The 13,190-nt window shown below is 37.2% G+C and overlaps 1 protein-coding gene across 1 annotated transcript in view; it reads right to left on the bottom strand.

Annotated features, from left to right (window-relative positions):
* PTPRR (protein tyrosine phosphatase receptor type R) overlaps positions 1-13,190 on the bottom strand; it is a 155,846-nt gene that overhangs the window by 22,889 nt on the left and 119,767 nt on the right. Inside the window, exons 7-8 of the mRNA XM_085320525.1 lie at positions 11,819-12,005; positions 4,971-5,055 (exon numbers count right to left, since the gene is read on the bottom strand). Coding sequence (XP_085176651.1) covers positions 4,971-5,055; positions 11,819-12,005 — 272 coding nt within the window. The remainder of the gene's footprint in view (positions 1-4,970; positions 5,056-11,818; positions 12,006-13,190) is intronic.

The following is a 13,190-nucleotide window of genomic DNA, read 5'->3' as shown; positions in this document are numbered from 1 at the left end:
AAATAAATAATCACTGCTTTGGAATGGGAATATTTTTATAAATTAACAGTCATGATCATTTATGAAATAGAGAAATGCTGTAAACTCAGCTCCGAAATGAGGAAAGCCTGAGTACTGCTAAAGATCTAGAGCCACTAACCAGTCACCATACACAAATGGAAGTAATTAGTTTACTCCTGAATGATAAATACCTTGGTAGTAATAATCTTTTTGTCAAGGACGGTAAAGTCTCAGAGTCTGAAGCTACAGAAGAAAGACACAGATGGTGGCTGCAAGGCTGAATTCATTAGTGTTTGCAAAGCATCTTGAAATGCAGCAGAGGTTTTAAATACAGTGTACTATAATTACAACTGAAAAATACTCCCTACAGTTCTGACTGAGGCAAAATTACTGCTGTTTTCTTCCATGTACCTAGGAAGTCTGGAAGAGCTTCTCCACTAGACTGAAAGAAGCTTCCTCTAACAAATTAATACCGGTGTGAATTTACCAGGCTGGACAAATAGGAGTTAAAGGGGCTGTAGGTGGCCCCCATGAGAACACCAAGTATAAGGAACATGCTGGGCCACATGTCATAGCAAGAGTGGCACTGTCAGACAGCCTCCCCCGATGCCATCAATACTGGAGATTCCTTCACTCCATGGACACCACTTTGTCATGAAGATCCAAGTCCCTTCTATTGCAAAGGCTGTAAACTACAGATTGAGCCTGGCTTGTTTTAATTCTTCTCTTTCAGACTGCTGTTGCATTAAAAGTTCTTTAGGATGTGGGTATATTTGCATTTGTAGAATATACAGAATAAGTCCTTTGTTACTCTTGATTCACTTCTAGTTGCCTTGCAGAAGAAAGACAAAAATACTGTGGGAAGTGCTGTCCTTATGGTATTTCAGTTTTGTGAGCAGGAAAGGAAGGTGAAAATTCTTTGAGGCAGACTTTCAGCCCAAAAGATTCACGAATCTTTCAGATACTGAAATGTTTTGAAATTCATCCATCCCTACTTTGCTTCTTTATGTTTTTAGTCTATAAATGAATTATGGATACTAGTATTAATTGGTAAACATTGTAAGCGGGAATGTGGAAGAATCATGCCAGATTCTATTTCCAATCTATGCCAGGTAAGGAATAGCCTTAAAAATAATATAACAGGTTCAAAACAACTCATGTATAAAACACCTGTAAATTATGCATTACTTTTTAATCTCATCTGAATCATTTCCCAGTACTTCCAGTATGATCCAAGACTTTCTAATAGAAAACCTAACAGATTTACAATGCTGAGTGTTTCTTCATTTTAAAATGTGCTTCAGCATTGGAAAATAAAAGTTTCATTCATGCAAAGGATATCTTTCTTATCTACTAGGAATAATGTTTCTCTAATATCCATTTGTATTTTTAACAGTGCAGTCTAACACAGATTAAATATTATAATTCTGGACTTTTACAAGTATTGTAGTAGTTATGAAACCGGTGACTTCAACTAGGATACATTTTATCAACTCACATGGAAATACAAAGAACTGTTTGATGAATCCATGTTGAATTCTGTTAAGACTAAACTATTTTATCTCCTTCCGCTTTGTAAATATCATTTTTTTCTTTAGTCTTTGTAAGCCTGCTGGTGATCCTACTGCCTTCATTAGGGAATAGGACTGGAGTAAATATGATAAAGTTCAAAGTTAGGACTGTACTACAAGCGAGTTTGAAAATTCTCAGTATAAAGAGAACTGTTTCCCAGCATCTGTGTAGAAGCCTACACAGGAAAGTACTTTGTTCATACAATTTAGATATTAATTTCCCATTGTCTTTAAATGGAAAGCCAGCTTTAGCACAAGCAATTTAACCAACAGCTTGTGGATTTGTGGGTCTGACCTGCCAAGTGCTTTCCACCTTCATTTTACTGTGAATCTGCTCTTCTGCAATGACTGCTTTCACTTTTGCCCTGAGGGTACTTTTTAGAAAGAGGTAAGAAATGACATCAGGTTACCTTGGATGTGTTACACACATGAAGATGCTGACAGAATAGTTGGCTTTTATGTTAGGCTACTTGCTCCTCTGTAAGAGGATCCCACATATGCTCTGAAGCAGCACGGGAATTCTGCTTCTGGTTTGAGGCATTGGAAGGGAAAAAATACATGGCTTTGAAGCTGAGGTAGTGCTATGGAGACACGTAGTAGGGGCTGCAGGAGATAGAAGGCAAAGGTTTGATTTTGGAAAGGTGAAGGTGTGAAAGAAGAGGATGAACAGGGAGCACTGGGGCTGGTGCTCTACTGTAAGGATATAGTTGTGGAGACTGACTGGGAAACTATGAGTGTAGTACTGGGAACCTGGTCTGAGGAAGAAAGAAATGCTGTAAGAGGATAGCAGAGGGAATGTAGATGAAGATATGGAGAGGAGTTAAACAGGTCCAGTAGATGGTATCTCAGAGAGGAGGGAGGGAAAAACATCTTTAGCATCTTGCCTCTGACCCCACACTGAAAAAGGCTGGTCTTGTTAGCTGTATCAGCATATTATTATAAACCAAATCATACTTAGAAAGCTGACAGAGGTATCCTTGCATTTGTATATGAGTGTTGGCTAGTTTACACTGTAATTGAAACATCTTTCATAGAAATGTAATATTTCCTATAATTTATAGTTGTCCTTACAGAACTAACTTTCATTAGGCATTCACTTCATTTCACACGAATGTGTCTGACTGAGCAGTATCTATTAACACTAACCTGCCCTCATGCAGCCTGTCACAGAATTATATATGTCAGCCTTATCTCTCAGAAAATAAGAACATCCTCCACAGTGCAGAGGGTGGAGCAGGCAGGCTATGGCATTTTTAGGAGATAATCCATCAATTCAAATGTCACTTGTCACCACAGGTGCCCTGATTCAAGAGACGCACCCAGCACTGGGAATGGAAAAGCTGACACAGGCATACTAAGCAATGGGTTGATATCATCTGAGCAGGAAATCAGGAAAGCTGTTCTATTTAATCATTCAAATCGTTTCCAAACCCTTCTGGACTGGGTGTGGGGTGTGTGAGTATTTATTATGAGCATGTGCCTCAATCCTGAAAATACCTGCTTTGAAAAGGCTTGGTGCTAACACACAACAGACCCCTCGGCTTCTGTCAATGATGGTTATAAAGTGTCTGTCAACGAGTAGGTGTAGTGTACACAGACTGAAAAGGTGCTTCAGAGTTAAGGGCACATCCCAGCTAACTGCAAGTGAAAACACAAAGGCTTTCTGACTCTCAAAACTCATCAACATCAACTACAGTCCAACTGCTGCGACCCAATTCAAAACACATGCTGCCGGAAAATAGGATGCATCGCATTTACAAGGTATACCTCGCAATAGCAGGGGGAGCTCTGACACTAGAAGTTATTGGAAGGCAGAGCTTATTCCCAAAATCTGGCCTGTAAAAAGGAGGGAGGCTTGGGTGATATCCTGATGGCAAACTCCTGCTTTCATCAACGGGGTCAGGATTTCACCCTCTGTATACATCCTGTTGATGCTGGGCCAAATACTAAGGTTCATTTAATTTTCTGATTACTTGGTGTATAACTTGCATACACTCACTTTCATTTATTTAATTCCCTTACATATCCATTTATTGCACTCACTGCACACAGTCTATTCTTTGCAACAGATGAAATAGCCTTGAAGTCAATGGGAATTTTACTGTTTATTGAAGGGAAGTGAGCATTTCACACACTGAATTTCTTTCACAGCTATGTATCACTTTTCTGAGACTAATCTAGCTGCTGAAGGCCATCATTTTTCATTAATTTGACTGCAAGGTCTTTGTACAATGTTATCAAACCACAATGCATTCAGGCCCAGGGACAGAAATTTTGTCATTTAAAGTATGTGAATTCGTGTGATTACCATACAACATTGGACTACAAGGACAGTATAGAGATGATCAGAAAACAAATTTGTAGTTGATGGGATATGCTGTCAATTTAAAGGTATTCTTCATTCCAAACCTAAACAAAAAGATGTGTTTAAATTTTTCTGTGATACCCTCCCACATATTTTGAATGACTGAACTTTTCTACTTGGTAATGTCAAAATATTACAAAAATGCAACTATTTATTTATATATTTAATGTAGTATTAATATTTTTACAATCTATTTTGAAACTTTACATAGAACAAAATAATTAATAAATGAGAAGCAGAATATCTCATTATCCCCCAATAAATGTTACTTCCATTTCAGAGAAGCCTGTATTTTCAAGGAAAACTATTCCACTGAAAAGTTTTCAATCACCTCTAATTATAGCAAAGCAATTCTCACTAAGACAGGAAATAAATAATTTGGGCCAATGAAAATACAGAAGCAATGTAATGAAGCAGCAACAAGTTTACAGCAACTATGAGACAGTATTGTGTAAGCATGGTTTTCTTGCTAATGTAAAAAGATTTCAACAAATCCATGCAGAGCATGGGGAAGGAAAAAAAAGTATGAGGTTGGAAGTCCATTACCAAAAGGACAGGATGCGCTGGTTCTTTTAATCTGGGCCACTCGGTGCTAGAAAGGATTCCAAACAGCTTGACCCAACCAGAGAGAATTCAGTGATTGGGTGGTGAGGGCTGCAACGCAGCTCACAGGCTTGGTCCTCTCATTCTCCAAATTGGAGTATCAGCTGCTAGGCATGGCAGATCTCTTTCTACCCATTTGCCTGAGTTTTCTTCTAGACCAAAACAGCCTGCATCCAGATTGCATTTCAGTATGTAGTTGAGATGCGGCCAAGGTGTGCAACTACTGACTAAACCATCCAGTGAGAGCTCTGGATTTGCAAGTGCTACATTTTTTTTAGTTTTCTTGATACATAGATTGCAAATACACTTATGAATAGGTACAGAATGCTGAAAGATAAAGACAGATAGATTTTCTATAAATGTACATCAGCAATATATTCACAGAGCAGGGCTAAATTTCATAGTAGGAAACCATGGGCTCAGTCACTTACTTGGCAAAATCGTTTTATAGCGGTTTTTAGTTCCATGACTCGGGATGTCGATTTCTTTGGGATCCACAAAATTCATTGGTATTTCCTATAAAAAATAAATTAAATCAGATTGGGGTTTCCAAAGGAGCCATGCAGGAAATTATCACCAGAAGGCCATCTGTTGTTACACAAGTGTCTTTTGACATCAAAGTTATTAAGAAAAAAAGCGGTTCCCACCTCAAGCCTGTCAACACCCTTCCTTTAATAAACACAGGAGTTGCACATTGAAGGGGTGACTTCCAAGGAACACTTCTGATGAATTATTAAAAGCAAAGTTTTTATAGGATTAGGAGATAGGTTAAAATACACAATACTTCTAGAAAAGTGAAGGTGAAAAGTGCAATAGTGCTGCAGAAAAGAGCAAGATCTTACCTATTTGGAGCAGGAACTCTCAGAATAATTAAATATTAATATTTAACAGCAAGTATATACATTTTAATTTTGTGCAATGCCCTTAATATCAGCTAAAGATCTTATTTGCTTTCTACAGAAGCTATTCAAATGAAGTGGCTTTCTCCATTTCATGCAGTGACTCAAAGATGTAATAAAAAACTGAAGCTATTTCTCTTGATTTTGATCTTCTATCCACTGACCCATGTTGTATTCCTTAAATCTGCAGATGTGCAAATAACTAAGACCACAGTTTACTTGAAGTTCCAAAAACATACAAATGATAAAATCCAGATAAACCTAAATTATCGTTTTTCAAATTGCTTGTCAGATGAAAGATAAAATCCTCCAACTGGATTGGATTGGACAAAATGTTTCACTTGGTCTAAGGGAATAAGAATTATTCTGACTTTCAGGTTCAGAAATGTTGTTAGTCTTCTCAAAGTTTAATTTAAAAAACCCTTTGAAAAATGCAAAAGCAAGTATGTAGCATTTTCCCCGCTTCTTGGAGACAATTTATTAATCAAAATAATCTGGCAAACAAAAATATAGAAAATGCTTCAGTCAGCTCAAATCTTCACTTCTGTCCCCAAATTTTGCCCAGCTCTATTTAAATTATCTTAGTGTGAACTAGAATTTGATCTTCAGTAAATCAGTATTTCTATTTAATAGCACAGTTATTTCTACAGACTAGAAAACTTCATTCCTGGTCTGGGATATTTACCCAAACATACAGTGACCTGTTAGGTAATTGCCTCTTATAGATACACAGGAACATGAAGAGGCACAAAAGGTATATTCTTACAATATCTAGTTCAACTCTCCTTTGACTTGCACCACTGGAAAACACTCCTCAGCATTTTCCACCAAAATTGGTTGAATTCTACCTCCACAGGCCCAGAATGCTCCCCAGGTCTTTTGCACAGATCACATGCATGGCCATAAGCCTTCAGATCCAAGCTTTGGGCCTACTCAGGCAGCATTACTGGCCAGTGCAGGCTCTTCTGAGAGGAACAGGACATGACCCCTAATTACCTAAGATGCACACAACAGCAGATCTTTACACAGGTCCACAAAGCAGAGGAAGCTGCCCTTCTGTTTTTCTGACAGAGGAGATGGCAAAGCTAAGTAAGATGTAGAACAGTCAATATGAATTGCTTTGACTTCTTTCTGCTTCCTGGCTTGGTTTCTAAACAGCTTAGTACACGAGGTTGCAACTTCTGTGTTTTTTATTTCTCTGTTTTCTCCAGACTGATGCTTAGCTGTTCAGTGGACCTTTACTCTTCCTTTCTCCCTCACTCTACCTCTTCCCTAATCTCTTCTCTTCTGCCTTGCTTTTCAGGCCAGTGAATGTAGTACTGCTAAAATACTGCTTCCTGTGCTGGTACTTCATGCAAGTTCCCTTTTCAGTTCCCTACAATGCCATCTATACATCTCCTGCGCCAAGGACAGGATCTTCTTGCTTAAAGGCTCCGTTTCTCCATAAATGTTATCCCTTTCCTTCAGGTCAAGCCATCTTCTTCCCCTCATCCTGCTTCTGATGTCTCATCCTTCTCCACAGAACTGCCTATTTATCTTCTGTATAAAATGAGCCCCCACTGCTCTTAGATATTCACCTCTGACTTTTACCCCCTCCCAGTGGTGATCTCTGGAAAATTCTTCTCCTTAGCCCTTGGGACCTGAACTGCCCTAACTGGCTCTGGTATGAGTTGTAAGAACCTTTGATTAAGCTTGTGTCTTGCTGGTGAGCTAGAGATTCCTTGATTCATCTCTGACTTAGTATAAACATCACAGGTGTATCATTTCTGAAAAGGTTTCGTTGCTAAACTATCCACTAACTGAGAAAGAACAATTAAACCTTTGTTTAATGTGATCTACATCTGTGATCTATGGAGTCTGGAAAAAGAGGTGTGAGAAAAAGTCCTCTGTCTACACAAGAACCACTGCGGTCAGGGAGGCTTTTCCAGTTCTCCGGTTGCCTTCCCATCGATGCTTGCTGAATTTTAGAATAGTGCATAAGTTGGTCATTTACTGACAGATGGAGAAATGCCACAGAGCGGAAACTCATTCCTCTCCACCAACAAGGTCAATTAATAATATTAATTGCTTACATCCTGTAAATACTTCCTAGTCAGTAGGACTCCTCCTAGTACTGAGTTTGTGGGGACAAGGGCACAGACACAAATCTGACAGTACACAGTAGATCACAGCCATACATACTCAGAGCACTTTTTCCGAAGCTGTCTACACAATGCAAGAGAAGATTCTGGAACAAAATTCAGCATATTTTTATCAGAGGATAACATATTTGTTAACATCTGGGGAAAATAAAACCAGGAGCTTGCAAAGAGCATGGAAGTGTGGAAATTAGCATACATATATACAGAATCGGTACATATTTAGGGAATATAAATCAATTTGTTTTATTAAAGAGACATATATACCTATTATATATAATTAAATAATTATAGATAATGTGTAATCTATACACATTCATATGCTCAATTGCAAGCATTCAACTATATATGCATATGCATATATGCCTTTGTTCATGGTTTAGGTGGCTTCACGCTTGTTCACTTATCTGGGTGACACATACTCTTCAGTAACAGTTATTTTGGCTCAGATCAACCTTTAAAATGCTACAGCTGTTCATACATTCAAAGAGATAGGATCTGGGTCCCTGAGAACATTCAAGGAAATGTGACAAAATTCAGGAAAATTCAGGCAAATGCTCGTTATCCCCATCCCTTTGTTTTGATTAAAACCAAATTTTATAGATTTAACAGTCTGGCAATTTTCCACGCAAGACTGTATTTTCTGTGATTCCAGTATTTCAGGCATGTGAGGTTTTTGTTCTATCATCAACTTCAGACATTCTGTCTTTTGAATATGAGTAGCTCAGGCTTCCAAAGCAGTATATCCTGGGCATTTATGTTTCTTCCTCATTGCCAAACAGGTATTTTCTCCCAAGTAAAACTAGCTGGATTTTTGTCAGCATTAAAAAAACCTTAAAATAGCTCTTTTGTCTTAATAGATATTATGGAAAAATATTTTGATAGTAACTTAGCAGTTTTTACCATTAAAAAAATAAAAATAACCTGAAACTGGACATGTTTTAATTTTCTACTGCAAACTTAGAACATTTCTCCATTTTTTGCATACTTGGAAGGTTTTCACAGGAAATAAATTTCTGCTCTCAAGAAGAGTGTCGTATTGTATTTTCTCAGCTAGCTAAAACAAGCTGAATTAGCAGAATGAGTGAGGGTTATACTTTGTGCTCTTTGAATTCTTAAAGTTTCTACTGAAGCTATAATCTGAAGCAAAAATATTAAACAGATACTATTCAATGTCTTCACCTTAAAGTATATATAAAAAATGTTTTAAAAATATAATAGAAAAGTAATGAACTTTTCAATAAAATTCTGTGGAAACACTGAATGGCCAAATCAAGTAGTGTAGTGCTCCCCTGAGAGACCAATAAAATGTAAGTATCTATGACCCCAAAGCCCTCAATGAAAGCTTGTGAGAGGATTCAAGACACTGGGACTCTACCCAGGCGCCAAGTGCTCTATACAAACTATCTCCTAATGCAGGGGCTTTACACATGAAGAAACTAAACAACAGAAAGGCAGAAAATGGATGGTATAAATGGTGGATGCTGGATATTTAAAATTCTTTCCATGTACATGGTCGGACCAATTGTTAGTAAAATAACCAAGGGATTTATTTTTTCTCAAGCAAATTACTTCAAACTCTGTGCTTTTAAAGATGAGTAAAAGGACTTTCAGAAGGATGGAATTATTCATAATGAAAATTATTTTTAGGGTAAGACGGCACTCATCATCTATTTCAGTCACCTACAAGTGCAAATTGCAAACAAAATAAAACCACGTGGAATTAGGTGTTCTGGCATGTTTAATATGAAATGAATTGTTTGAGTATTTTTGTTATACCTCTAGTATTCTCAAAGGGGTTGCATATATCTTCTTGCTCTTACATGCCTTGTTAGGACACACATTTCTGTGAGGCTATATTTATTAAATTGCTATTAAACCAGCCTTGCAAGGCTTTGCTTGTTTAGTTTGGTTTGCTGATGGGTTATAAAAGTTATATAAGACTGCAGGAAGTCAGGCTGAGGTTGGGTTGTGTGATAGGCTATGTGAGGCTCATATAATCTGGTATCCTCTGATAGTTGGTAGCAAGTCATCTAAGGGAACTTAGAACAGGACATGCTTTTTTGTTTTGTTTTGAATTGGCCACCTGGTATTTCACTGATTCTGTTCTTTTAGCATAAAAAACAATGAATGTTGAACACTAGATTCACCTTCTGGCTATTCAGGATTTCACAGGCTTTTGTCTTTCACAGTCTCTTTTCTAGGGAGAAGAGTCCTAGTCTATTGAATAACTCCTGATATAGAATCTGCTCTAGCTTTTGTCACAATTTGTCATAATTATGACATTTGTCATAATTCTGTATGTGTTTTGAGAGGAATAGATTAGATAAGCATGCAGCTGTGAATGCAATATGGATTTTTACATTTTTTTCTATTTTATTCTCTATTTATTTTCCAATGATTCTTAACATGGTATTTCAGGACCATCAAAGTATGCAAAGTTATTTTCCCCATTTGTATTACCTTGCATTTATCAGCACTGAACTTAATCTGCCCGATCACTATCACAAAATCTTCCTACAACTTCTTTGAAGTCCATTTTTAAATTTTACTGCCCTTCTAATTCAGTGTCACCATCAGACTTTGTCACTTACTATTTGTTCCCTTTTCCAGATGGCTTATTAGCATCTTGGTCAGTATCAGCTCCAAAACAGATGCCTCTGAGACTCCACTGGTAACCTCCTTTTATTCTGAGAAGCAACCATTTATTCCTACAAATTACTATGTTGATTATTCACCACTATTTTGCATTTGTTCACGTATCTAGTGGCTTCCTACCAGTTTCTCTGGTATGGACATCAGATTTATAAGTCTGCAATTCTTTGGATCTCTTCTGGTATTCTTCTTAAAAATTGTTATCACCGCTGGCTCTTTCATTCCTCTGGCAACAAGACTCGAATGATAGGTTACACATGCCCAGTTAACACATCAATAATTTCATAGGTGAGCTCCTTTAGGACTCCTGGGCAAAAAACAACTTATTCTTCTGGTTGCTTTTATTCATTTGATTGATTTGTTCCAGAATCTCTTCTATTGACACTTGAATATTAGACAGATCTTCCAGTGACCTGCTTGAATCTATTTCTGCCACAGGAATGGGAAATTCCTTAAGACCTTCCCTTCCCTGGTAAACATAGATGCAAATAAGGCATTCATCTTTCTCCTATTGCTTTACTTTCTCCAAATCTCTCTTCTGCCGCTCTGATTTTCTATTGATCCTTGTAGTCTTTGGCAAGCTTCCTGCATTTTGATCTGTTTAAAAATGGAGCTCTGATTTTTTTTTTTTTTTTTTTTTTTTAATTCAAAATCTTCTCTGGCCTGTTTATTCAACCTTCACATTCAACTGATCTGAGTTTATGCTCTATTCCATCTCCCTTGCAAACAACGTCTTCATATTTCTACCAACCTCCTTTATCTGGCTGTTTCACAATACCAGCCTTTTTCAGATCTTCTTACAGTAAGGATTGATAATCTTATTTGTTTTCCTTGAGTGTTTAATATAGTGTTTAAATAATTTCCATGCCAAATCACCCATTCCCTCCCCCTTTTGGCTCCTCTGAGTAGATGCATCCTGGCCATTGACTTCATTTTATATTCTTACTCTTTTTAAATTAAATATATTTTTGGCTTTTTTCCTCTTGGGTACATTAGGCTCACTGTTATAGAGTGTTTGATAAAAACATGTTGAACCACATGCTGCAGATTAACCAGGACTGAATCAAGAGCTGTTTCTCTTTTTGTGTGTTCACTAACTTTTTGCTCCAAAAACCTGTCATTTATAGTGACTAACAATTTAGTCCTTGAATTACAAACATGTGTGATGTTTATATGGGAATAATCAAAATCTCCCATTATTACTGTGTTTTCCATCATCACAGCTTTAATAATCTCTCTGAATCTGTCACAGTCACCCCACCAGATCAGAATGCAACTCTACACCAGGCTCATTTTTAAAATAACATATCCTAGTTGTTTGTACTGTAGCTCTAATAAAATGCTTCTCCCATCTGTGAATGGAATTTGAAACGAACAGGAATCCGTATTATCTATTGATATAATGGATGTATTTATCTGACTTGAGTGCAAGCTTCTAAATATAAAACACCACCTTGGAACAATCTAATTTGCCCTTCAGATGTGATTTGTATTTTGATACTAAAATGTTGCCCAATTATTTTTTCCACAGTTTCTGTTGTGCCAATTATGTCAAATTCCTCATTCAAAGCTTATTGTTAAACTCACCATGAATTCTGTTTGAAGTAAATGAGAACACGCAACTGTCTCGCGGAGCTGCTGTCTGGTCAGGACCCGGCCGGCTGACTGTAGGTATTCCATTGCTACTTTTTCTCGTGGAGTCGGCACAGCAACAAAAGGCTCAACACTCCCCAAACTACTCATGTCCAAAGTCAGAGAGACATTGGATCCTCGTCTGTAGTAAAAAAATAATTTAAAAGTTATATCAGATCCCCATCTGACCTGTCCTATAATAGGTGACATTCATATGCACCTGATTGTGAGTTATTAATGCACTCTGATTTTCTATGTAGTCATCAGAAGATACGGGTGTACAAAGACTTTAAGACTGGTTTCACTGGAAGCACTGGGTGGTTAGGAAACCAAGACGTTACCATCCAAGAGCTCATTCTAGCTATTGAATTTAATAATTGACTCTACAAGAATACTGCGCTAGGGAGAAACTACTTGAATTATTCTTCACTTATTCTTATACTAACTGTTCCCTATATCCTATTAATCTTAATGCATGCCAAAAGTGAATGTCTGTAAGAAAGAAATGTTTCAGAGAAACTGAGGGGAATACATTTCTAAGCGATATAGAAAACAACCTGGAATCAAATTCACAGTATGTTGGCTACATCTTGAAGGATCTACTTAAATATCATCATTAAATCATTAGATTTACAGTATGGAGGGGAAAAAGTGATAAAAGCAACAGAAGTAAGTGGAAAGACAGCACAAACATGGTGGCTATCAAGACAGTGGACACTGTCTCAGATTAGGTAAAGGAAAAACAATAAACCACATTAAATGGGCTGTATACAAGGAGAAGGAATGCTCACAGACTTAGATGGAGTTGTTCAGAAACCAGAAACCTCTCTCGCAGAACATTCAAATTGATCAACATTTCACATTTCTACAGAAAAAGCAAAGTTTGATTCAATAGCACCATTGAGGTGTCAAAATATAACTAAAGCACATTTTGACATTTTGTGTCTTTGGAATAAGCACTACCCTTTTTATCACTTTCTCCAAACAACACTCAAGTAAACTGTCTTTCTTTTTTTGGTTATCCATCAATCAAGTATTATCAACTGAATCATTAACATCAGGCATATTAATTACGATCATTCCATACTCTGGTGAGTTGTAATGACTAAACACACATTTGTATGCATCAGTCAAAGCTTTTACATTTAATAATCAGAATTCAGCACTATGAAGACTATCAGATGAGTTAGCTAGGTATCTCTGAATTAGGCTACAGATGCCCTGCTCAGCATAAACACATCTCCAACATTTACCAAGCAACTATGAACAAAAAAAAGATACGACAATGCAAGTTTCATATTTTCTTTCACACATTATTGTCTCTCCT

The sequence above is a fragment of the Rhea americana genome, unplaced genomic scaffold (genome assembly GCF_003343005.1).
Source record: "Rhea americana isolate MKP2758 unplaced genomic scaffold, rheAme1 scaffold_64, whole genome shotgun sequence".
Taxonomy (NCBI): Eukaryota; Metazoa; Chordata; class Aves; order Rheiformes; family Rheidae; genus Rhea; species Rhea americana.
The sequence above is the reverse complement of the archived record's forward strand: the minus strand, read 5'-3'. Positions and strand labels throughout refer to the sequence as shown.